This window comes from Oncorhynchus keta, chromosome 13 (assembly GCF_023373465.1).
Source record: "Oncorhynchus keta strain PuntledgeMale-10-30-2019 chromosome 13, Oket_V2, whole genome shotgun sequence".
Classification (NCBI taxonomy): Eukaryota; Metazoa; Chordata; class Actinopteri; order Salmoniformes; family Salmonidae; genus Oncorhynchus; species Oncorhynchus keta.
In genome coordinates, this window is record NC_068433.1 from 1,477,042 (window position 1) to 1,504,604 (window position 27,563).

The following is a 27,563-nucleotide window of genomic DNA, read 5'->3' on the forward strand; positions in this document are numbered from 1 at the left end:
CAGTGTGTATCTTACAGGGTACAGGTCAGTGTGTATCTTACAGGGTACAGGGTACAGGTCAGTGTGTATCTTACAGGGTACAGGGTCAGTGTTTATCTTACAGGGTACAGGTCAGTGTTATCTTACAGGGTACAGGTCAGTGTTTATCTTACAGGGTACAGGTCAGTGTTTATCTTACAGGGTACAGGTCAGTGTTTATCTTACAGGGTACAGGTCAGTGTGTATCTTACAGGGTACAGGTCAGTGTGTATCTTACAGGGTACAGGGTTTATCTTACAGGTCAGTGTTTATCTTACAGGGTACAGGTCAGTGTGTATCTTACAGGGTACAGGTCAGTGTTTATCTTACAGGGTACAGGGTACTTAGGTCAGTGTTTATCTTACAGGGTACAGGTCAGTGTTTATCTTACAGGGTACAGGTCAGTGTGTATCTTACAGGGTACAGGTCAGTGTGTATCTTACAGGGTACAGGTCAGTGTGTATCTTACAGGGTACAGGGTACAGGTCAGTGTTTATCTTACAGGGTACAGGTCAGTGTTTATCTTACAGGGTACAGGTCAGTGTTTATCTTACAGGGTACAGGTCAGTGTGTATCTTACAGGGTACAGGTCAGTGTGTATCTTACAGGGTACAGGGTACAGGTCAGTGTGTATCTTACAGGGTACAGGTCAGTGTGTATCTTACAGGGTACAGGGTACAGGTCAGTGTGTATCTTACAGGGTACAGGGTACAGGTCAGTGTTTATCTTACAGGGTACAGGTCAGTGTTTATCTTACAGGGTACAGGTCAGTGTTTATCTTACAGGGTACAGGTCAGTGTTTATCTTACAGGGTACAGGTCAGTGTTTATCTTACAGGGTACAGGTCAGTGTGTATCTTACAGGGTACAGGTCAGTGTGTATCTTACAGGGTACAGGTCAGTGTGTATCTTACAGGGTACAGGGTACAGGTCAGTGTTTATCTTACAGGGTACAGGTCAGTGTGTATCTTACAGGGTACAGGTCAGTGTTTATCTTACAGGGTACAGGTCAGTGTTTATCTTACAGGGTACAGGTCAGTGTTTATCTTACAGGGTACAGGTCAGTGTTTATCTTACAGGGTACAGGTCAGTGTGTATCTTACAGGGTACAGGTCAGTGTGTATCTTACAGGGTACAGGTCAGTGTTTATCTTACAGGGTACAGGTCAGTGTTTATCTTACAGGGTACAGGTCAGTGTGTATCTTACAGGGTACAGGGTACAGGTCAGTGTGTATCTTACAGGGTACAGGTCAGTGTGTATCTTACAGGGTACAGGGTACAGGTCAGTGTGTATCTTACAGGGTACAGGGTACAGGTCAGTGTTTATCTTACAGGGTACAGGTCAGTGTTTATCTTACAGGGTACAGGTCAGTGTTTATCTTACAGGGTACAGGGTACAGGTCAGTGTTTATCTTACAGGGTACAGGTCAGTGTGTATCTTACAGGGTACAGGTCAGTGTGTATCTTACAGGGTACAGGTCAGTGTGTATCTTACAGGGTACAGGGTACAGGTCAGTGTGTATCTTACAGGGTACAGGTCAGTGTGTATCTTACAGGGTACAGGTCAGTGTGTATCTTACAGGGTACAGGTCAGTGTTTATCTTACAGGGTACAGGTCAGTGTTTATCTTACAGGGTACAGGTCAGTGTTTATCTTACAGGGTACAGGTCAGTGTTTATCTTACAGGGTACAGGTCAGTGTTTATCTTACAGGGTACAGGTCAGTGTGTATCTTACAGGGTACAGGTCAGTGTGAATCTTACAGGGTACAGGTCAGTGTTTATCTTACAGGGCACAGGTCAGTGTTTATCTTACAGGGTACAGGTCAGTGTGTATCTTACAGGGTACAGGTCAGTGTTTATCTTACAGGGTACAGGTCAGTGTGTATCTTACAGGGTACAGGGTACAAGTCAGTGTGTATCTTACAGGGTACAGGGTACAGGTCAGTGTGTATCTTACAGGGTACAGGTCAGTGTGTATCTTACAGGGTACAGGGTACAGGTCAGTGTGTATCTTACAGGGTACAGGTCAGTGTGTATCTTACAGGGTACAGGGTACAGGTCAGTGTTTATCTTACAGGGTACAGGTCAGTGTTTATCGTACAGGGTACAGGTCAGTGTTTATCTTACAGGGTACAGGTCAGTGTTTATCTTACAGGGTACAGGTCAGTGTGTATCTTACAGGGTACAGGTCAGTGTTTATCTTACAGGGTACAGGGTACAGGTCAGTGTTTATCTTACAGGGTACAGGTCAGTGTTTATCTTACAGGGTACAGGTCAGTGTGTATCTTACAGGGTACAGGTCAGTGTGTATCTTACAGGGTACAGGTCAGTGTGTATCTTACAGGGTACAGGTCAGTGTTTATCTTACAGGGTACAGGTCAGTGTTTATCTTACAGGGTACAGGTCAGTGTGTATCTTACAGGGTACAGGTCAGTGTTTATCTTACAGGGTACAGGTCAGTGTGTATCTTACAGGGTACAGGTCAGTGTTTATCTTACAGGGTACAGGGTACAGGTCAGTGTTTATCTTAAAGGGTACAGGGTACAGGTCAGTGTTTATCTTACAGGGTACAGGTCAGTATTCCTGTTGAACTGGCAGAAGGTCTTGGTGTCTGGATCTCTCTCCACTATCGCTGGCCACCTGGAACAATTAATCAATATAACATTGTCAATACAATCAGTACTCCCCATTACAGTGGAGGACAGGACAGTGGTTATTCGTGGGTTATACAGCATGTGTCTAGTTTGTCCATTCATTCTAAATTGAGGCCAGAGGTCGCATGAGCTTCCAGAAATCAGCATTTTCAAAACGCAGACCATCAAAGAATCTGTGTTTTAAAACCATTTCACCTGCATTTTATATTCAAGTCAACAGTGTTGTTTTGATTCAATGGCGTGATCAGGGACGTGTAGCTATCGTTTTCCTTCACAGAAAATACATCACTGCACCACTTTCACCAAAAATAGCTTCATTTTCATCAGATGACAACAGAGGTGGCTGTTTGGCTGGAAGCCACAAAAATGTAAATGAGCCTACAATGAGAAAGCAAGGTATTTAAAATAAATTGCATGGCCATCATATTCCTAATGTTTAGCATAGAAGGACTGTAGCCATCATATTCCTAATGTTTAGCATAGAAGGACTGTAGCCATCATATTCCTAATGTTTAGCATAGAAGGACTGTAGCCATCATATTCCTAATGTTTAGCATAGAAGGACTGTAGCCATCATATTCCTAATGTTTAGCATAGAAGGACTGTAGCCATCATATTCCTAATGTTTAGTATAGAAGGACTGTAGCCATCATATTCCTAATGTTTAGCATAGAAGGACTGTAGCCATCATATTCCTAATGTTTAGCATAGAAGGACTGTAGCCATCATATTCCTAATGTTTTGTATAGAAGGACTGTAGCCATCATATTCCTAATGTTTAGCATAGAAGGACTGTAGCCATCATATTCCTAATGTTTAGCATAGAAGGACTGTAGCCATCATATTCCTAATGTTTAGCATAGAAGGACTGTAGCCATCATATTCCTATTGTTTAGCATAGAAGGACTGTAGCCATCATATTCCTAATGTTTAGTATAGAAGGACTGTAGCCATCATATTCCTAATGTTTAGCATAGAAGGACTGTAGCCATCATATTCCTAATGTTTAGCATAGAAGGACTGTAGCCATCATATTCCTAATGTTTTGTATAGAAGAACTGTAGCCATCATATTCCTAATGTTTTGCTTGAAGTTCATTTTACCGGAGAAAAATAGACTGGCTACAGCGAGAAAAGTAGCTAAACATCAGTCAGAGTTCTGTCTGCTGATAGAAAATCCATTTGTGAATTAAGGAATTTTATTGGTCTGACAATGAGCAAAGATTTCTCATCTGAGTGGAGAAATGCAACCAAAGCACAAAATTAGTCTGAAGCCGAGCACAAATTACAATAAGAAGCATTTTTTCGATCTGCGTTTTCAAAACGTAGAAAGGTATTTCATATGAGTTTTATATTTTTTCCTTGCATGAAAAACACAGAATTCTGCATTAACACCTGAGGGCTAATGAGGGTTTAAATTATATTACACTGGGAATATGATGGCATTGGAGAAGTAGTGTGTTAAGTACACTCCATGACCAACACTATGTGGACACCTGCTCATCCAATATCTCATTCCAAAATCATGGCCATTAATATGGAGTTGGTCCCCCCTGCACTCTTCTGGGAAAGCTTTCCACTAGATGACGGAACATTGCTGCTATAACAGCCTCCACTCTTCTAGGAAGGCTTTCCACTAGATGTAGGAACATTGCTGCTATAACAGCCTCCACTCTTCTGGGAAGGCTTTCCACTAGATGTTGGAACATTGCTGCTATAACAGCCTCCACTCTTCTGGGAAGGCTTTCCACTAGATGTTGGAACATTGCTGCTATAACAGCCTCCACTCTTCTGGGAAGGCTTTCCACTAGATGTTGGAACAATGCTGCCATAACAGCCTCCACTCTTCTGGGAAGGCTTTCCACTAGATGTTGGAACATTGCTGCTATAACAGCCTCCAGTCTTCTGGGAAGGCTTTCCACTAGATGTTGGAACAATGCTGCTATAACAGCCTCCACTCTTCTGGGAAGGCTTTCCACTAGATGTTGGAACATTGCTGCTATAACAGCCTCCACTCTTCTGGGAAGGCTTTCCACTAGATGTAGGAACATTGCTGCTATAACAGCCTCCACTCTTCTGGGAAGGCTTTCCATTAGATGTAGGAACATTGCTGCTATAACAGCCTCCACTCTTCTGGGAAGGCTTTCCCCTAGATGTAGGAACAATGCTGCTATAACAGCCTCCACTCTTCTGGGAAGGCTTTCCATTAGATGTAGGAACATTGCTGCTATAACAGCCTCCACTCTTCTGGGAAGGCTTTCCAATGTTTTGCTAGATGTAGGAACATTGCTGCTATAACAGCCTCCACTCTTCTGGGAAGGCTTTCCATTAGATGTAGGAACATTGCTGACAATAACAGCCTCCACTCTTCTGGGAAATTTCCCACAAGATGTCTGAGGAACATTACTGCTATTTTCAGCCTCCACTCTTCTGGGAATATTTTCCCCTAGATGTAAAAACATTGCTGCTATAACAGCCTCCACTCTTCTGGGAAGGTTTTACACTAGACCAACACTGTTGGAACATTGCTGCTCATAAAATCAGCCATCCCCCTGCACTCTTCTGGGAAGGCTTTCCACTAGATGTTGGAACATTGCTGCTATAACAGCCTCCACTCTTCTGGGAAGGCTTTCCACTAGATGTTGGAACATTGCTGCTATAACAGCCTCCACTCTTCTGGGAAGGCTTTCCACTAGATGTTGGAACATTGCTGCTATAACAGCCTCCACTCTTCTGGGAAGGCTTTCCACTAGATGTTGGAACATTGCTGCTATAACAGCCTCCACTCTTCTGGGAAGGCTTTCCACTAGATGTTGGAACATTGCTGCTATAACAGCCTCCACTCTTCTGGGAAGGCTTTCCACTAGATGTAGGAACATTGCTGCTATAACAGCCTCCACTCTTCTGGGAAGGCTTTCCACTAGATGTAGGAACATTGCTGCTATAACAGCCTCCATTCTTCTGGGAAGGCTTTCCACTAGATGTTGGAACATTGCTGCTATAACAGCCTCCACTCTTCTGGGAAGGCTTTCCACTAGATGTTGGAACATTGCTGCTATAACAGCCTCCACTCTGCTGGGAAGGCTTTCCACTAGATGTTGGAACATTGCTGATATAACAGCCCCACTCTTCAGGGAAGGCTTTCCACTAGATGTTGGAACATTGCTGCTATAACAGCCTCCACTCTTCTGGGAAGGCTTTCCTAGATGTTGGAACATTGCTGATATAACAGCCTCCACTCTTCTGGGAAGGCTTTCCACTAGATGTTGGAACATTGCTGCTATAACAGCCTCCAGTCTTCTGGGAAGGCTTTCCACTAGATGTTGGAACATTGCTGCTATAACAGCCTCCACTCTTCTGGGAAGGCTTTCCACTAGATGTTGGAACATTGCTGCTATAACAGCCTCCACTCTTCTGGGAAGGCTTTCCACTAGATGTTGGAACATTGCTGCTATAACAGCCTCCACTCTTCTGGGAAGGCTTTCCACTAGATGTTGGAACATTGCTGCTATAACAGCCTCCACTCTTCTGGGAAGGCTTTCCACTAGATGTTGGAACATTGCTGCTATAACAGCCTCCACTCTTCTGGGAAGGCTTTCCACTAGATGTTGGAACATTGCTGCTATAACAGCCTCCACTCTTCTGGGAAGGCTTTCCACTAGATGTTGGAACATTGCTGCTATAACAGCCTCCACTCTTCTAGGAAGGCTTTCCACTAGATGTAGGAACATTGCTGCTATAACAGCCTCCACTCTTCTGGGAAGGCTTTCCACTAGATGTTGGAACATTGCTGCTATAACAGCCTCCACTCTTCTGGGAAGGCTTTCCACTAGATGTTGGAACGTTGCTGCTGGGACTTGCTTCCATTCAGCCACAAGAGCGTTAGTGAGGTCGGAAACGGATGTTGGGCAATTAGACCTGGCTCGCAGTCGGTGTTCCAATACCTTACCAAAGGTGTTCGATGAGGTTGAGGTCAGAGCTCTTTGCAGGCCAGTCAAGTTCTTCCACACCGATCTCGAAAAACCATTTCTGTATGGACGTCGTTTTGTGCACGGGGGCATTGTCATGCTGAAACAGGAAAGGGCCTTCCCCAAACTCATCTAAAATGTATTTGTATGCTGTTAAGATTTCCCTTCACTGGAACTAAGGGCATGAACAATGAACAGCTTCAGACCTTTATTCCTCCTCCACCAAACTTTACAGTTGGCACTATGCATTGGGGCAGGTTGTGTTCTCCTGGCATCCACCAAACTCATATTCATCTGTTGGACTGCCAGGTGGTGAAGCGTGATTCATCACTCCAGAGAACGCGTTTCCACTGCTCCAGTCCAATGGCTGTGAGTTTTACACCACTCCAGCCGACACTTGGCATTGCACATGGTGATGTTAAGCTGGAAAAATCCTGGAAAAATCCGTTTCATGAAGCTCCCGACAAACAGTTGCTTCCAGAGGCAGTTTGGAATACAGTAGTGAATGTTGCAACCGAGAACAGACGATTTTTACGCGCTTCAGCACTCTGCCGTCCCGTTCTGTGAGATTGTGTGGCCTACCACTTCGTGGCTGAGCCGTTGTTGCTCCTAGACGTTTCCACTTTACAATAACAGCACTTACAGTTGACCGGGGAAAGCAGGGCAGAAATTTAATGAACTGACTTGCTCCTATGACGGTGCCAAGTTGAAAGTCACTGAGCTCTTCAGTAAGGCCATTCTACTGCTAATGTTTGTCTATGGAGATTGCATGGCAGTGTGCTTGATTTTATACACTTGTCAGCAACGGCAAATCCACTAATTTGAAGGGGGTCCACATACTTCTGTGTATATAGTGTATACACCTGCCAGCAACTGGTGTGGCTGAAATAGCAGAATCCACTAATTTGAAGGGGTGTCTTTACATGTGTGTTTAGTGTGTTTGTTCAGTATGTGTGTGTGTGTAGTGTACCAAGGATATCCAATCTGTTGAGCCCAGACCAGAGACCCAGGAACCAGACTGCTGTTGATGACATCACACTCTTGTCCCGACCAGCTGTCCTCCGTAGCCTCACAGAGACCAGGGCCTACACATTCACACAAACACATTAAATGCAACATACCCACTGGGCAAAAATGTATGTGATGATGTTGAATACACTTGGAAATCAGATTCGCAAAAAGTCATCAACATAAGGGAATTACATATATTTTTTTAATCCAATGACATTGTGACATTTGTTGTTGATTTCACATTGAATTCATGTTTGTTGACAAATCAACCAAATGTCATTGGTTCGATGTCAACATTTTCTGATGCTGAGTGTAAGCAGAGGTCGAATCACTGTATGGTGGTGTGTGTGTGTACCTGTGTCGTGTATACAGGTCCAGTCGCTGGGAAGGGCAGCCAGGTCAACGTGTCTCTCTACTCTTCTCCATTTCCCACAGACAGACCTACTACACTGAACCCACTGATCAACTAGAGGAGGACAGGGGGGTGAGGAGGGGGGAGAGAGAACGAAGGTGTGGGAGAAAGACAGAAAGAAGATGAAATAGGAGACAGACAGTGGGGGAAATAGGGAGAGAATGAGAGGTAGAGAAAGTGAGAATTAAGGAAGAGATAGAGGATAAAATACCCACATTCTGCACTGGAGTCGCTGTCTTCCTCTTCCTCCCTTCTTCTCTTCCTCTTCCTCTGTGTGTGTGAGCCGGACGCTGCAGTCTTTCTCTCACCAGACACTCTCCTGGGAGGCTGTTCCTCCTCCCTGTTCAGAAACACCATTGTAGCAAAACAACCCCTATTTCATCTCTAGTTACACATTATGGTTCTAATAAAGTTGTTTTACCTGAGAGAGACCTGGTCAATGGTGGCCTGCAGTAACTCCACCTCACTCAGCACAGCTCTGGCATCCTCTACACACACACACACACACACACACACACACACACACACACACACACACACACACACACACACACACACACACACACACACACACACACACACACACACACACACACACACACACAATCACACAAACATACACACACACAATCACACAAACATACACACACACAATGACACAAACATACACACACACACAATGACACAAACATACACACACACTCTCACCCACAGGGTAAAGAGTTAAACATCTCAATGAGTAGCATATTTAGTGGTTTCCACTGTGAAGGGCCAAGTCTCTTCTTCTATGAGAAAACGATAGAGTGAAATGACAAGTGATACAGTTGAAGTCAGAAGTTTACATACACTTAGGTTGGAGTCATTAAAACTCGTTTTTCAACCACTCCACAAATTTATTGTTAACAAACTATAGTTTTGGCAAGTCGGTTAGGACATCTACTTTGTGCAGGACACAAGTCATTTTTCCAACAATTGTTTACAGACAGATTATTTCACTTATAATTCACTGTATCACAATTCCAGTGGGTCAGAAGTTTACATACACTAAGTTGACTGCCTTTAAACAGCTTGGAAAATTCCAGAAAATTATGTCATGGCTTTAGAAGCTTCTGATAGGCTAATTGACATCATTTCAGTCAATTGGAGGTGTACCTGTGGATGTATTTCAAGGCCTACCTTTAAACTCACTGCCTCTTTGCTTGACATCATGGGAAAATCTGAATAAATCAGCCACGACCAGAAAAATACTTGTAGACCTCCACAAGTCTGGTTCATCCTTGGGAGCAATTTCCAAACGCCTGAAGGTACCACGTTCATCTGTATAAATAATAGTACGCAAGTATAAACACCATGGGACCACGCAGCCATCATACCGCTCAGGAAGGAGACGCATTCTGTCTCCTAGAGATGAATGTACTTTGGTGCGAAAAGTACAAATCAATCCCAGAACAACAGCAAAGGATCTTGTGAAGATGCTGGAGGAAACAGGTACAAAAGTATCTCTATCCACAGTAAAACGAGTCCTATATCGACATAAACTGAAAGGCCACTCAGCAAGGAAGAAGCCACTGCTCCAAAACCGCCATCAAAAAGCCAGACTACGGTTTGCAGCTGCACATGTGGACAAAGATCATACTTTTTGGAGGAATGCACTCTGGTCTGATGAAACAAAAATATAACTGTTTGGCATAACGACCATCGTCATGTTTGGAGGAAAAAGGGGGAAGCTTGCAAGCCGAAGAACACCATCCCAACCGTGAAGCACGGGGTGGCAGCATCATGTTGTGTGGGTGCTTTGCTGCAGGAGGGACTGGTGCACTTCACAAAATAGATGGCATCATGAGGTAGGAACATTATGTGGATATATTGAAGCAACATCTCAAGACATCAGTCAGGAAGTTAAAGCTTAGTCGCAAATGGGTCTTCCAAATGGACAATGACCCCAAGTTGTGGCAAAATGGCTTAAGGACAACAAAGTCAAGGTATTGGAGTGGCCATCACAAAGCCCTGACCTCAATCCTATAGAACATTTGTGGGAAGAACTGAAAAAGCCTGTGTGAGCAAGGAGGCCTACAAACCTGACTCAGTTAGACCAGCTCTGTCAGGAGGAATGGGCCAAAACTCACCCAACTTATTGTGAAAAGCTTGTGGAAGGCTACCCGAAACGTTTGACCCAAGTTAAACAATTTAAAGGCAATGCTACCAAATACTAATTGAATGTACATTTCTGACTCACTGGGAATGTGATGAAATAAATAAAAACTGAACTAAAACAGGGATTTTTTACAAGTATTAAATGTCAGTGTCAAGAGTGGCGCTCGGCGGTCATCGTCACCGGCCTATTAGCTGCCACTGATTGTCTTTCCTCCCCCTCCTTGTATGTTGATTGGTAGCACCTGTTTATGGATGATTAGTTTGTCTTTATTAGACAGCCGGCCCGCCTGGTTGTTGTGCGGGATTATTTCAGTGTAACCTTCGGCTCTGTTGTAGAGGTACGTGTTAGTGCCTGGTCGTGACTTTTCCGTTGTACATTTTCATCCCCTGTGTTTGGGGCCGTTACTATTGTGATCACCCTGTGGTGCGTTGGTGCTATTAAAGACGCACAGCATTGCACTCTCTGTCTCCTGCGTTTGACTCCACACCCACGACACCCGGAGCATTACAGTCAGGAATTGTGAAAAACAGAGTTTAAATGTATTTGGCTAAGGTGTATGTAAACTTCCGACCTCAACTGTATATACTGTCTGTAAAAAATTGTTGGAAAAATGACTTGTGTCATGCACAAAGTAGATGTCCTAACTGACTTGAGAAAACTATAGTTTGTTAACAAGACATTTGTGGAGTGGTTGAAAAATGAGTTTTAATGACTCCAACATCAGTGTATGTAAACTAGTTGTAATGACTCCAACCTAAGTGTTGTGGTAGTGTTAGTTACCCAGACAGTTGTTGTGGTAGTGTTAGTTACCCAGACAGTTGTTGTGGTAGTGTTAGTTAGTTACCCAGACAGTTGTTGTGGTAGTGTTAGTTAGTTACCCAGACAGTTGTTGTGGTAGTGTTAGTTACCCAGACAGTTGTTGTGGTAGTGTTAGTTAGTTACCCAGACAGTTGTTGTGGTAGTGTTAGTTAGTTACCCAGACAGTTGTTGTGGTAGTGTTAGTTACCCAGACAGTTGTTGTGATAGTGTTAGTTAGTTACCCAGACAGTTGTTGTGGTAGTGTTAGTTACCCAGACAGTTGTTGTGGTAGTGTTAGTTACCCAGACAGTTGTTGTGGTAGTGTTAGTTACCAAGACAGTTGTTGTGGTAGTGTTAGTTACCAAGACAGTTGTTGTGGTAGTGTTAGTTACCCAGACAGTTGTTGTGGTAGTGTTAGTTACCCAGACAGTTGTTGTGGTAGTGTTAGTTACCCAGACAGTTGTTGTGGTAGTGTTAGTTACCCAGACAGTTGTTGTGGTAGTGTTAGTTACGCAGACAGTTGTTGTGATAGTGTTAGTTAGTTACCCAGACAGTTGTTGTGGTAGTGTTAGTTACCCAGACAGTTGTTGTGGTAATGTTAGTTACCCAGACAGTTGTTGTGGTAGTGTTAGTTACCCAGACAGTTGTTGTGGTAGTGTTAGTTACCCAGACAGTTGTTGTGATAGTGTTAGTTAGTTAGTTAGTTACCCAGACAGTTGTTGTGGTAGTGTTAGTTACCCAGACAGTTGTTGTGGTAGTGTTAGTTACCCAGACAGTTGTTGTGGTAGTGTTAGTTAGTTACCCAGACAGTTGTTGTGGTAGTGTTAGTTACCCAGACAGTTGTTGTGGTAGTGTTAGTTACCCAGACAGTTGTTGTGGTAGTGTTAGTTACCCAGACAGTTGTTGTGGTAGTGTTAGTTACCCAGACAGTTGTTGTGGTAGTGTTAGTTACTCAGACAGTTGTTGTGGTAGTGTTAGTTAGTTACCCAGACAGTTGTTGTGGTAGTGTTAGTTAGTTACCCAGACAGTTGTTGTGGTAGTGTTAGTTACCCAGACAGTTGTTGTGGTAGTATTAGTTACCCAGACAGTTGTTGTGGTAGTGTTATTTACCCAGACAGTTGTTGTGGTAGTGTTATTTACCCAGACAGTTGTTGTGGTAGTGTTAGTTACCCAGACAGTTGTTGTGGTAGTGTTAGTTACCCAGACAGTTGTTGTGGTAGTGTTAGTTAGTTACCCAGACAGTTGTTGTGGTAGTGTTAGTTACCCAGACAGTTGTTGTGGTAGTGTTAGTTACCCAGACAGTTGTTGTGGTAGTGTTAGTTACCCAGACAGTTGTTGTGGTAGTGTTATTTAGTTACCCAGACAGTTGTTGTGGTAGTGTTAGTTAGTTACCCAGACAGTTGTTGTGGTAGTGTTAGTTACCCAGACAGTTGTTGTGGTAGTGTTAGTTACCCAGACAGTTGTTGTGGTAGTGTTAGTTACCCAGACAGTTGTTGTGGTAGTGTTAGTTACCCAGACAGTTGTTGTGGTAGTGTTAGTTACCCAGACAGTTGTTGTGGTAGTGTTATTTAGTTACCCAGACAGTTGTTGTGGTAGTGTTAGTTACCCAGACAGTTGTTGTGGTAGTGTTAGTTACCCAGACAGTTGTTGTGGTAGTGTTAGTTACCCAGACAGTTGTTGTGGTAGTGTTATTTAGTTACCCAGACAGTTGTTGAGGTAGTGTTATTTACCCACCCAGACAGTTGTCTACAGATGTCTCCAGAGCCGTAGCACTATCAAATATATCATCATACTGACTGTCTGTTAGAGGGAGCACCTGGAGGGAGGAGAGAGAGAACTACAGGTTTGGTGCACTGATTAAAAAGTGAGTGTATATGGTCCTCATCTTCATGGTAATGCTAACAAATGCTAAGCTAACACATGCTTCTACATAGGCATGCTAATGCCAACTGTTTTTAACGGGCAGAACTGTGGTCAATTGTGTCCATCCTCAACTCATAGAGGAGGGAGAGAGAATGAAAAAAAGGTCGGGACAGGAGGGAGAGAGAAAGGGAAGTAGAGAGAGAGAGACCAGGAAAGAGGGAGGGCCATCAAATAATTGTTCAAAAGTTTGGGGTCACTTAGAATTGTCCTTGTTTTTGAAAGAAAAGCACATTTTTTGTCCATTAAAATAACATCAAATTGATCAGAAATACAGTGTAGACATTGTTAATGTTTTAATTGACTATTGTGGCTGGAACGGCTGATTTTTAATGGAACATCTACATAGGCGTACCGAGGCCCATTATCAGCAACCATCACTCCTGTGTTCCAGTGGCACGTTGTGTTAGCTAATCCAAGTTTATCATTTTAAAAGGCTAATTGATCATTAAAAAAACTTTTTGCAATTATGTTAGCACAGCTGAAAACTGTTGTCCTGATTAAAGAAGCAATAAAACTGGCCTTCTTTAGACTAGTTGAGTATCTGGAGCATCAGCATTTGTGGGTTCAATTACAGGCTTAAAATGGCCAAAAACAAATACATTTCCTCTGAAACCTGTCAGTCTATTCTTGTTCTGAGAAATGAAGGCTATTCCATGTGAATAATTGCCAAGAAACTGAAGATCTCATACAACGCTGTGTACTACTCCCTTCACAGAACTGTCAGTGTCATTAAATTGTACCCTCAAAACACCAGTCTCAACGTCAACAGTGAAAAGGCGACTCTGGGATGCTGGCCTTCTAGGCAGAGTTCCTCTGTCAGTGTCTGTGTTCTTTTGCCCATCTTAATCTTTTTATTTGTATTGGCCAGTCTGAGGTGTGGCTTTTTCTTTTCAACTCTCACTCAACACTGCCTTTTCCCACCTGGACAAAAGGAACACCTACATGAGAATGCTGTTCATTGACTACAGCTCAGTGTTCAACACCACAGTGTCCACAAAGCTCGTCACTAAGCTAAGGACCCTGGGACTAAACACCTCCCTCTGCAACTGGATCCTGGACTTCCTGACAGGCCGCCCCCAGGTGGTAAGATTAGGTAACAACACACGCTGATCACCGACAACGATGAGCCTATAGGGAGATCAGAGACCTGGAAGTGTGGTGCCAGGATAATAACCTCTCCCTCAATGTGATCAAGGAAAGGGGATGATCGTGGACTACAGGAAAAGAAGGGCAAAGCATGCCCCCATTCTCATCGACGGGGCTGTAGGGGAGCAATTTGAGAGCTTCAAGTTCCTTGGTTTCCACATTACCAACAAACTATCATGGTTCAAACACACCAAAACAGTTGTGAAGAGGGCACGACAACACCTATTCCCCTTCAGGACACTGAAAATATATGGCATAGGTCCTCAGATCTTCAAAAGGTTCTACAGCTGCACCAACGAGAGCATCCTGACTGGTTGCATCACTGCCTGGTGTGGCAACTGCTCGACCTCCAACAGCAAGGTGTTACAGAGGGTAGTGCGTACGGCCCAGTACATCACTGGGGCTAAGCTTCCTGCCATCCAGGACCTCTATACCAGGCAGTGTCAGAGGGCCCCAAAAATGGCCAAAGACTCCAGCCATCCTAGCCCAGCAAAGTCATCTCTGCCCCCCTCCCCCCATACACATAATCTCCGCAGTCAACCCCCCCTCCCACAACCCTAATAATCTGTAAACATTACACCCATGTAATGTCACACATTTTTTATTTTACATTTTACAAAAGTCCAGCCTCCAAACAGTGGTGACTGGAAGGAGACACATGTTACACAAACCCCCACAAAGTGTAATGACATGAGGCCAGAATTGATGTCCACTGCTGTCTGCGCACATCTCGGTGTCAGTATAATTTCTGTGTTCTCATGAACCACATGGCATTTTGGAGCGTAGGCTACACCACCTGTTTTCTAGTCTATTCAGTCATTCGTCATGCCTCTGACATGCTGTAATGATAAATAATGGTGTAATACCTTTTAATTTGGCTTTCATTATTGTGATAGGCTGATGTTTACCGGTACGGCATACCCCCACTGTTTATTTGGAACATACCACGTTTATATACACACGCCCTTGCTAGCACATACCCCTGGCTTACATCAAACTACACTATAGAATTGTCATACTAACTACTGGCTAATTAAGGAGTACTAAGTAAGGACAACTAACTGTATTACTACTGGGTAAGTAAGGCCTACTAACTGTATTACTACTGGTTAAGTAAGGACAACTAACTGTATTACTACTGGGTAAGTAAGGCCTACTAACTGTATCCTACTGGGTAAGTAAGGAATACTAACTGTATTACTACTGGTTAAGTAAGGACGACTAACTGTATTACTACTGGGTAAGTAAGGCCTACTAACTGTATCCTACTGGGTAAGTAAGGCCTACTAACTGTATTACTACTGGTTAAGTAAGGACAACTAACTGTATTACTACAGGGTAAGTAAGGCCTACTAACTGTATCCTACTGGGTAAGTAAGGCCTACTAACTGTATTACTACTGGTTAAGTAAGGCCTACTAACGGTATCCTACTGGTTAAGTAAGGATAACTAACTGTATTACTACTGGTTAAGTAAGGAACACTAACTGTATTACTACTGGTTAAGTAAGGACAACTAACTGTATTACTACTGGTTAAGTAAGGCCTACTAACTGTATTCTACTGGTTAAGTAAGGACAACTAACTGTATTACTACTGGGTAAGTAAGGCCTACTAACTGTATCCTACTGGTTAAGTAAGGAAAACTAACTGTATTACTACTGGTTAAGTAAGGACAACTAACTGTATTACTACTGGGTAAGTAAGGACTACTAACTGTATCCTACTGGTTAAGTAAGGACAACTAACTGTATCCTACTGGTTAAGTAAGGACAACTAACTGTATCCTACTGGGTAAGTAAGGCCTACTAACTGTATCCTACTGGTTAAGTAAGGAACACTAACTGTATTACTACTGGTTAAGTAAGGACAACTAACTGTATCCTACTGGTTAAGTAAGGCCTACTAACTGTATCCTACTGGTTAAGTAAGGACAACTAACTGTATCCTACTGGTTAAGTAAGGACAACTAACTGTATTACTACTGGGTAAGTAAGGCCTACTAACTGTATCCTACTGGTTAAGTAAGGAACACTAACTGTATCCTACTGGTTAAGTAAGGAACACTAACTGTATCCTACTGGTTAAGTAAGGCCTACTAACTGTATCATACTGGTTAAGTAAGGAACACTAACTGTATCCTACTGGTTAAGTAAGGCCTACTAACTGTATCCTACTGGTTAAGTAAGGACAACTAACTGTATTACTACTGGGTAAGTAAGGCCTACTAACTGTATTACTACTGGTTAAGTAAGGACAACTAACTGTATCCTACTGGTTAAGTAAGGACAACTAACTGTATCCTACTGGTTAAGTAAGGCCTACTAACTGTATCCTACTGGTTAAGTAAGGACAACTAACTGTATTACTACTGGGTAAGTAAGGCCTACTAACTGTATTACTACTGGTTAAGTAAGGACAACTAACTGTATCCTACTGGTTAAGTAAGGCCTACTAACTGTATCCTACTGGTTAAGTAAGGAACACTAACTGTATTACTACTGGTTAAGTAAGGACAACTAACTGTATAACTACTGGGTAAGTAAGGCCTACTAACTGTATCCTACTGGTTAAGTAAGGCCTACTAACTGTATCCTACTGGTTAAGTAAGGACAACTAACTGTATCCTACTGGTTAAGTAAGGACAACTAACTGTATCCTACTGGTTAAGTAAGGAAAACTAACTGTATTACTACTGGGTAAGTAAGGCCTACTAACTGTATCCTACTGGTTAAGTAAGGACAACTAACTGTATCCTACTGGTTAAGTAAGGCCTACTAACTGTATCCTACTGGTTAAGTAAGGCCTACTAACTGTATCCTACTGGTTAAGTAAGGCCTACTAACTGTATCCTACTGGTTAAGTAAGGCCTACTAACTGTATCCTACTGGTTAAGTAAGGAACACTAACTGTATTACTACTGGTTAAGTAAGGACAACTAACTGTATTACTACTGGGTAAGTAAGGCCTACTAACTGTATCCTACTGGTTAAGTAAGGCCTACTAACTGTATCCTACTGGTTAAGTAAGGCCTACTAACTGTATCCTACTGGTTAAGTAAGGCCTACTAACTGTATCCTACTGGTTAAGTAAGGCCTACTAACTGTATCCTACTGGTTAAGTAAGGACAACTAACTGTATCCTACTGGTTAAGTAAGGCCTACTAACTGTATCCTACTGGTTAAGTAAGGACAACTAACTGTATTACTACTGGGTAAGTAAGGACAACTAACTGTATTACTACTGGGTAAGTAAGGCCTACTAACTGTATCCTACTGGGTAAGTAAGGCCTACTAACTGTATCCTACTGGTTAAGTAAGGACAACTAACTGTATCCTACTGGTTAAGTAAGGACTACTAACTGTATTACTACTGGGTAAGTAAGGCCTACTAACTGTATCCTACTGGTTAAGTAAGGACAACTAACTGTATTACTACTGGGTAAGTAAGGCCTACTAACTGTATCCTACTGGTTAAGTAAGGACTACTAACTGTATCCTACTGGTTAAGTAAGGACAACTAACTGTATTACTACTGGGTAAGTAAGGCCTACTAACTGTATCCTACTGGTTAAGTAAGGACTACTAACTGTATCCTACTGGTTAAGTAAGGAACACTAACTGTATCCTACTGGTTAAGTAAGGACTACTAACTGTATCCTACTGGTTAAGTAAGGCCTACTAACTGTATCCTACTGGTTAAGTAAGGAACACTAACTGTATCCTACTGGTTAAGTAAGGAACACTAACTGTATCCTACTGGTTAAGTAAGGCCTACTAACTGTATCCTACTGGTTAAGTAAGGAACACTAACTGTATCCTACTGGTTAAGTAAGGAACACTAACTGTATCCTACTGGTTAAGTAAGGACTACTAACTGTATCCTACTGGTTAAGTAAGGAACACTAACTGTATCCTACTGGTTAAGTAAGGACTACTAACTGTATCCTACTGGTTAAGTAAGGAACACTAACTGTATCCTACTGGTTAAGTAAGGACTACTAACTGTATCCTACTGGTTAAGTAAGGAACACTAACTGTATCCTACTGGTTAAGTAAGGAACACTAACTGTATCCTACTGGTTAAGTAAGGCCTACTAACTGTATCCTACTGGTTAAGTAAGGAACACTAACTGTATCCTACTGGTTAAGTAAGGAACACTAACTGTATCCTACTGGTTAAGTAAGGACTACTAACTGTATCCTACTGGTTAAGTAAGGAACACTAACTGTATCCTACTGGTTAAGTAAGGACTACTAACTGTATCCTACTGGTTAAGTAAGGAACACTAACTGAATCCTACTGGTTAAGTAAGGACTACTAACTGTATCCTACTGGTTAAGTAAGGAACACTAACTGCATCCTACTGGTTAAGTAAGGCCTATTAACTATATCCTACTGGTTAAGTAAGGCATACTAACTGTATCCTACTGGTTCAGTAAGGAACACTGACTGCATCCTACTGGTTAAGTAAGGAACACTAACTGTATCCTACTGGTTAAGTAAGGAACACTAACTGTATCCTACTGGCTAAGTAAGGAACACTAACAGTATCCTACTGGTTAAGTAAGGAACACTAACTGTATCCTACTGGTTAAGTAAGGCCTACTAACTGTATCCTACTGGTTAAGTAAGGCCTACTAACTGTATCCTACTGGTTAAGTAAGGAACACTAACTGTATCCTACTGGTTAAGTAAGGACTACTAACTGTATCCTACTGGTTAAGTAAGGAACACTAACTGTATCCTACTGGTTAAGTAAGGCCTACTAACTGTATCCTACTGGTTAAGTAAGGAACACTAACTGTATCCTACTGGTTAAGTAAGGAACACTAACTGTATCCTACTGGTTAAGTAAGGCCTACTAACTGTATCCTACTGGTTAAGTAAGGAACACTAACTGTATCCTACTGGTTAAGTAAGGCCTACTAACTGTATCCTACTGGTTAAGTAAGGACTACTAACTGTATCCTACTGGTTAAGTAAGGCCTACTAACTGTATCCTACTGGTTAAGTAAGGCCTACTAACTGCATCCTACTGGTTAAGTAAGGCCTATTCACTATATCCTACTGGTTAAGTAAGGCATACTGACTGTATCCTACTGGTTCAGTAAGGAACACTGACTGCATCCTACTGGTTAAGTAAGGAACACTAACAGTATCCTACTGGTTAAGTAAGGAACACTAACTGTATTACTACTGGTTAAGTAAGGACGACTAACTGTATTACTACTGGGTAAGTAAGGCCTACTAACTGTATCCTACTGGTTAAGTAAGGACAACTAACTGTATTACTACTGGGTAAGTAAGGCCTACTAACTGTATTCTACTGGTTAAGTAAGGAACACTAACTGTATAACTACTGGGTAAGTAAGGACTACTAACTGTATCCTACTGGTTAAGTAAGGACAACTAACTGTATTACTACTGGGTAAGTAAGGCCTACTAACTGTATCCTACTGGGTAAGTAAGGAACACTAACTGCATCCTACTGGTTAAGTAAGGCCTATTAACTATATCCTACTGGTTAAGTAAGGCATACTAACTGTATCCTACTGGTTCAGTAAGGAACACTGACTGCATCCTACTGGTTAAGTAAGGAACACTAACTGTATCCTACTGGTTAAGTAAGGAACACTAACTGTATCCTACTGGCTAAGTAAGGAACACTAACAGTATCCTACTGGTTAAGTAAGGAACACTAACTGTATCCTACTGGTTAAGTAAGGCCTACTAACTGTATCCTACTGGTTAAGTAAGGACTACTAACTGTATCCTACTGGTTACGTAAGGCCGACTAACTGTATCCTACTGGTTAAGTAAGGAACACTAACTGTATCCTACTGGTTAAGTAAGGAACACTAACTGTATCATACTGGTTAAGTAAGGAACACTAACTGTATCCTACTGGTTAAGTAAGGCCTACTAACTGTATCCTACTGGTTAAGTAAGGAACACTAACTGTATCCTACTGGTTAAGTAAGGAACACTAACTGTATCATACTGGTTAAGTAAGGCCTACTAACTGTATCCTACTGGTTAAGTAAGGAACACTAACTGTATCCTACTGGTTAAGTAAGGCCTACTAACTGTATCCTACTGGTTAAGTAAGGAACACTAACTGTATCCTACTGGTTAAGTAAGGAACACTAACTGTATCATACTGGTTAAGTAAGGAACACTAACTGTATCCTACTGGTTAAGTAAGGCCTACTAACTGTATCCTACTGGTTAAGTAAGGCCTACTAACTGTATCCTACTGGTTAAGTAAGGCCTACTAACTGCATCCTACTGGTTAAGTAAGGCCTATTCACTATATCCTACTGGTTAAGTAAGGCATACTAACTGTATCCTACTGGTTCAGTAAGGAACACTGACTGCATCCTACTGGTTAAGTAAGGTACACAAACTGTATCCTACTGGTTAAGTAAGGAACACTAACTGTATTACTACTGGGTAAGTAAGGCCTACTAACTGTATCTTACTGGTTAAGTAAGGACAACTAACTGTATTACTACTGGGTAAGTAAGGCCTACTAACTGTATCCTACTGGTTAAGTAAGGAACACTAACTGTATAACTACTGGGTAAGTAAGGACTACTAACTGTATCCTACTGGTTAAGTAAGGACAACTAACTGTATTACTACTGGGTAAGTAAGACCTACTAACTGTATCCTACTGGGTAAGTAAGGAACACTAACTGCATCCTACTGGTTAAGTAAGGCCTATTAACTATATCCTACTGGTTAAGTAAGGCATACTAACTGTATCCTACTGGTTCAGTAAGGAACACTGACTGCATCCTACTGGTTAAGTAAGGAACACTAACTGTATCCTACTGGTTAAGTAAGGAACACTAACTGTATCCTACTGGCTAAGTAAGGAACACTAACAGTATCCTACTGGTTAAGTAAGGAACACTAACTGTATCCTACTGGTTAAGTAAGGACTACTAACTGTATCCTACTGGTTAAGTAAGGCCTACTTACTGTATCCTACTGGTTAAGTAAGGAACACTAACTGTATCCTACTGGTTAAGTAAGGACTACTAACTGTATCCTACTGGTTAAGTAAGGAACACTAACTGTATTCTACTGGTTAAGTAAGGACTACTAACTGTATCCTACTGGTTAAGTAAGGAACACTAACTGTATCCTACTGGTTAAGTAAGGAACACTAACTGTATCCTACTGGTTAAGTAAGGCCTACTAACTGTATCCTACTGGTTAAGTAAGGAACACTAACTGTATCCTACTGGTTAAGTAAGGCCTACTAACTGTATCCTACTGGTTAAGTAAGGACTACTAACTGTATCCTACTGGTTAAGTAAGGCCTACTAACTGTATCCTACTGGTTAAGTAAGGCCTACTAACTGCATCCTACTGGTTAAGTAAGGCCTATTCACTATATCCTACTGGTTAAGTAAGGCATACTGACTGTATCCTACTGGTTCAGTAAGGAACACTGACTGCATCCTACTGGTTAAGTAAGGAACACTAACAGTATCCTACTGGTTAAGTAAGGAACACTAACTGTATTACTACTGGTTAAGTAAGGACGACTAACTGTATTACTACTGGGTAAGTAAGGCCTACTAACTGTATCCTACTGGTTAAGTAAGGACAACTAACTGTATTACTACTGGGTAAGTAAGGCCTACTAACTGTATTCTACTGGTTAAGTAAGGAACACTAACTGTATAACTACTGGGTAAGTAAGGACTACTAACTGTATCCTACTGGTTAAGTAAGGACAACTAACTGTATTACTACTGGGTAAGTAAGGCCTACTAACTGTATCCTACTGGGTAAGTAAGGAACACTAACTGCATCCTACTGGTTAAGTAAGGCCTATTAACTATATCCTACTGGTTAAGTAAGGCATACTAACTGTATCCTACTGGTTCAGTAAGGAACACTGACTGCATCCTACTGGTTAAGTAAGGAACACTAACTGTATCCTACTGGTTAAGTAAGGAACACTAACTGTATCCTACTGGCTAAGTAAGGAACACTAACTGTATCCTACTGGTTAAGTAAGGCCTACTAACTGTATCCTACTGGTTAAGTAAGGACTACTAACTGTATCCTACTGGTTACGTAAGGCCGACTAACTGTATCCTACTGGTTAAGTAAGGAACACTAACTGTATCCTACTGGTTAAGTAAGGAACACTAACTGTATCATACTGGTTAAGTAAGGAACACTAACTGTATCCTACTGGTTAAGTAAGGCCTACTAACTGTATCCTACTGGTTAAGTAAGGAACACTAACTGTATCCTACTGGTTAAGTAAGGAACACTAACTGTATCCTACTGGTTAAGTAAGGAACACTAACTGTATCCTACTGGTTAAGTAAGGAACACTAACTGTATCCTACTGGTTAAGTAAGGCCTACTAACTGTATCCTACTGGTTAAGTAAGGAACACTAACTGTATCCTACTGGTTAAGTAAGGAACACTAACTGTATCATACTGTTTAAGTAAGGAACACTAACTGTATCCTACTGGTTAAGTAAGAACTACTAACTGTATCCTACTGGTTAAGTAAGGCCTACTAACTGTATCCTACTGGTTAAGTAAGGCCTACTAACTGCATCCTACTGGTTAAGTAAGGCCTATTCACTATATCCTACTGGTTAAGTAAGGCATACTAACTGTATCCTACTGGTTCAGTAAGGAACACTGACTGCATCCTACTGGTTAAGTAAGGTACACAAACTGTATCCTACTGGTTAAGTAAGGAACACTAACTGTATTACTACTGGGTAAGTAAGGCCTACTAACTGTATCTTACTGGTTAAGTAAGGACAACTAACTGTATTACTACTGGGTAAGTAAGGCCTACTAACTGTATCCTACTGGTTAAGTAAGGAACACTAACTGTATAACTACTGGGTAAGTAAGGACTACTAACTGTATCCTACTGGTTAAGTAAGGACAACTAACTGTATTACTACTGGGTAAGTAAGGCCTACTAACTGTATCCTACTGGGTAAGTAAGGAACACTAACTGCATCCTACTGGTTAAGTAAGGCCTATTAACTATATCCTACTGGTTAAGTAAGGCATACTAACTGTATCCTACTGGTTCAGTAAGGAACACTGACTGCATCCTACTGGTTAAGTAAGGAACACTAACTGTATCCTACTGGTTAAGTAAGGAACACTAACTGTATCCTACTGGCTAAGTAAGGAACACTAACAGTATCCTACTGGTTAAGTAAGGAACACTAACTGTATCCTACTGGTTAAGTAAGGACTACTAACTGTATCCTACTGGTTAAGTAAGGACTACTAACTGTATCCTACTGGTTAAGTAAGGAACACTAACTGTATCCTACTGGTTAAGTAAGGACAACTAACTGTATCCTACTGGTTAAGTAAGGAACACTAACTGTATCCTACTGGTTAAGTAAGGACTACTAACTGTATCCTACTGGTTAAGTAAGGAACACTAACTGTATCCTACTGGTTAAGTAAGGAACACTAACTGTATCCTACTGGTTAAGTAAGGCCTACTAACTGTATCCTACTGGTTAAGTAAGGAACACTAACTGTATCCTACTGGTTAAGTAAGGCCTACTAACTGTATCCTACTGGTTAAGTAAGGAACACTAACTGTATCCTACTGGTTAAGTAAGGCCTACTAACTGTATCCTACTGGTTAAGTAAGGCCTACTAACTGCATCCTACTGGTTAAGTAAGGCCTATTCACTATATCCTACTGGTTAAGTAAGGCATACTGACTGTATCCTACTGGTTCAGTAAGGAACACTGACTGCATCCTACTGGTTAAGTAAGGAACACTAACAGTATCCTACTGGTTAAGTAAGGAACACTAACTGTATTACTACTGGTTAAGTAAGGACGACTAACTGTATTACTACTGGGTAAGTAAGGCCTACTAACTGTATCCTACTGGTTAAGTAAGGACAACTAACTGTATTACTACTGGGTAAGTAAGGCCTACTAACTGTATTCTACTGGTTAAGTAAGGAACACTAACTGTATAACTACTGGGTAAGTAAGGACTACTAACTGTATCCTACTGGTTAAGTAAGGACAACTAACTGTATTACTACTGGGTAAGTAAGGCCTACTAACTGTATCCTACTGGGTAAGTAAGGAACACTAACTGCATCCTACTGGTTAAGTAAGGCCTATTAACTATATCCTACTGGTTAAGTAAGGCATACTAACTGTATCCTACTGGTTCAGTAAGGAACACTGACTGCATCCTACTGGTTAAGTAAGGAACACTAACTGTATCCTACTGGTTAAGTAAGGAACACTAACTGTATCCTACTGGCTAAGTAAGGAACACTAACAGTATCCTACTGGTTAAGTAAGGAACACTAACTGTATCCTACTGGTTAAGTAAGGCCTACTAACTGTATCCTACTGGTTAAGTAAGGACTACTAACTGTATCCTACTGGTTACGTAAGGCCGACTAACTGTATCCTACTGGTTAAGTAAGGAACACTAACTGTATCCTACTGGTTAAGTAAGGAACACTAACTGTATCATACTGGTTAAGTAAGGAACACTAACTGTATCCTACTGGTTAAGTAAGGCCTACTAACTGTATCCTACTGGTTAAGTAAGGAACACTAACTGTATCCTACTGGTTAAGTAAGGAACACTAACTGTATCCTACTGGTTAAGTAAGGAACACTAACTGTATCCTACTGGTTAAGTAAGGAACACTAACTGTATCCTACTGGTTAAGTAAGGCCTACTAACTGTATCCTACTGGTTAAGTAAGGAACACTAACTGTATCCTACTGGTTAAGTAAGGAACACTAACTGTATCATACTGTTTAAGTAAGGAACACTAACTGTATCCTACTGGTTAAGTAAGAACTACTAACTGTATCCTACTGGTTAAGTAAGGCCTACTAACTGTATCCTACTGGTTAAGTAAGGCCTACTAACTGCATCCTACTGGTTAAGTAAGGCCTATTCACTATATCCTACTGGTTAAGTAAGGCATACTAACTGTATCCTACTGGTTCAGTAAGGAACACTGACTGCATCCTACTGGTTAAGTAAGGTACACAAACTGTATCCTACTGGTTAAGTAAGGAACACTAACTGTATTACTACTGGGTAAGTAAGGCCTACTAACTGTATCTTACTGGTTAAGTAAGGACAACTAACTGTATTACTACTGGGTAAGTAAGGCCTACTAACTGTATCCTACTGGTTAAGTAAGGAACACTAACTGTATAACTACTGGGTAAGTAAGGACTACTAACTGTATCCTACTGGTTAAGTAAGGACAACTAACTGTATTACTACTGGGTAAGTAAGGCCTACTAACTGTATCCTACTGGGTAAGTAAGGAACACTAACTGCATCCTACTGGTTAAGTAAGGCCTATTAACTATATCCTACTGGTTAAGTAAGGCATACTAACTGTATCCTACTGGTTCAGTAAGGAACACTGACTGCATCCTACTGGTTAAGTAAGGAACACTAACTGTATCCTACTGGTTAAGTAAGGAACACTAACTGTATCCTACTGGCTAAGTAAGGAACACTAACAGTATCCTACTGGTTAAGTAAGGAACACTAACTGTATCCTACTGGTTAAGTAAGGACTACTAACTGTATCCTACTGGTTAAGTAAGGCCTACTTACTGTATCCTACTGGTTAAGTAAGGAACACTAACTGTATCCTACTGGTTAAGTAAGGACTACTAACTGTATCCTACTGGTTAAGTAAGGAACACTAACTGTATCCTACTGGTTAAGTAAGGCCTACTAACTGTATCCTAGTGGTTATCACTAACTGTATCCTACTGGTTAAGTAAGGAACACTAACTGTATCCTACTGGTTAAGTAAGGCCTACTAACTGTATCCTACTGGTATCACTAACTGTATCCTACTGGTTAAGTAAGGCCTACTAACTGTAACTGGTTAAGTAAGGCCTACTAACTGTATCCTACTGGTTAAGTAAGGAACTAACTGTAACTGGTTATCCTAACTGTATCCTACTGGTTAAGTAAGGAACACTAACTGTATCCTACTGGTTAAGTAAGGAACACTAACTGTATCCTACTGGTTAAGTAAGGAACACTACTGTATCCTACTGGTTATAAGGCCTACTAACTGTATCCTACTGGTTAAGTAACTGTATCCTACTGGTTAAGTAAGGAACACTAACTGTATCCTACTGGTTAAGTAAGGAACACTAACTGTATCCTACTGGTTAAGTAAGGAACACTAACTGTATCCTACTGGTTAAGTAAGGCCTACTAACTGTATCCTACTGGTTAAGTAAGAACACTAAGTAAGGAACTAACTGTATCATACTAACTGTATCCTACTGGTTAAGTAAGGACTAACTATCCTACTAATCCTACTGGTTAAGTAAGGCCTACTAACTGCATCCTACTGGTTAAGTAAGGCCTACACTAACTGTATCCTACTGGGTTAAGTAAGGAACACTAACTGTATCCTACTGGTTAAGTAAGGAACACTAACTGTATCCTACTGGTTAAGTAAGGTTAAGTAAGGACACTAACTGTATCCTACTGGTTAAGTAAGGCCTACTAACTGTATCCTACTGGTTAAGTAAGGAACACTAACTGTATAACTACTGGGTAAGTAAGGACTACTAACTGTATCCTACTGGTTAAGTAAGGACACTAACTGTATTACTGGGTATAAGGCCTACTAACTGTATCCTACTGGGTTAACTGCATCCTACTGGTTAAGTAAGGCCTATTAACTATATCCTACTGGTTAAGTAAGGCATACTAACTGTATCCTACTGGTTCAGTAAGGAACACTGACTGCATCCTACTGGTATCACTAACTGTATCCTACTGGTTAAGTAAGGAACACTAACTGTATCCTACTGGCTAAGTAAGGAACACTAACAGTATCCTACTGGTTAAGTAAGGAACACTAACTGTATCCTACTGGTTAAGTAAGGAACACTAACTGTATCCTACTGGTTAAGTAAGGACTACTAACTGTATCCTACTGGTTAAGTAAGGAACACTAACTGTATCCTACTGGTTAAGTAAGGACTACTAACTGTATCCTACTGGTTAAGTAAGGAACACTAACTGTATCCTACTGGTTAAGTAAGGACTACTAACTGTATCCTACTGGTTAAGTAAGGAACACTAACTGTATCACTACTGGTTAAGTAAGGACAACTAACTGTATCCTACTGGTTAAGTAAGGCCTACTAACTGTATCCTAATGGTTAAGTAAGGAACACTAACTGTATCCTACTGGTTAAGTAAGGCCTACTAACTGTATCCTACTGGTTAACTACTAACTGTATCCTACTGGTTAAGTAAGGCCTACTAACTGTATCCTACTGGTTAAGTAAGGCCTACTAACTGCATCCTACTGGTTAAGTAAGGCCTATTCACTATATCCTACTGGTTAAGTAAGGCATACTGACTGTATCCTACTGGTTCAGTAAGGAACACTGACTGCATCCTACTGGTTA

General features: G+C 41.4%; 1 protein-coding gene across 4 annotated transcripts in view; it reads right to left on the bottom strand.

Moving 5' to 3' along the window:
* Positions 1–27,563, bottom strand: part of LOC118379820 (zinc finger CW-type PWWP domain protein 1-like) — a 54,904-nt gene that overhangs the window by 22,877 nt on the left and 4,464 nt on the right. For all 4 annotated transcript variants that reach the window (XM_052458844.1, XM_052458842.1, XM_052458843.1 and 1 more), the window contains exons 3-8: positions 12,750–12,831; positions 8,484–8,550; positions 8,278–8,402; positions 8,006–8,116; positions 7,610–7,724; positions 2,583–2,658 (exon numbers count right to left, since the gene is read on the bottom strand). In XM_052458844.1, coding sequence (XP_052314804.1) covers positions 2,583–2,658; positions 7,610–7,724; positions 8,006–8,116; positions 8,278–8,402; positions 8,484–8,550; positions 12,750–12,831 — 576 coding nt within the window. The remainder of the gene's footprint in view (positions 1–2,582; positions 2,659–7,609; positions 7,725–8,005; positions 8,117–8,277; positions 8,403–8,483; positions 8,551–12,749; positions 12,832–27,563) is intronic.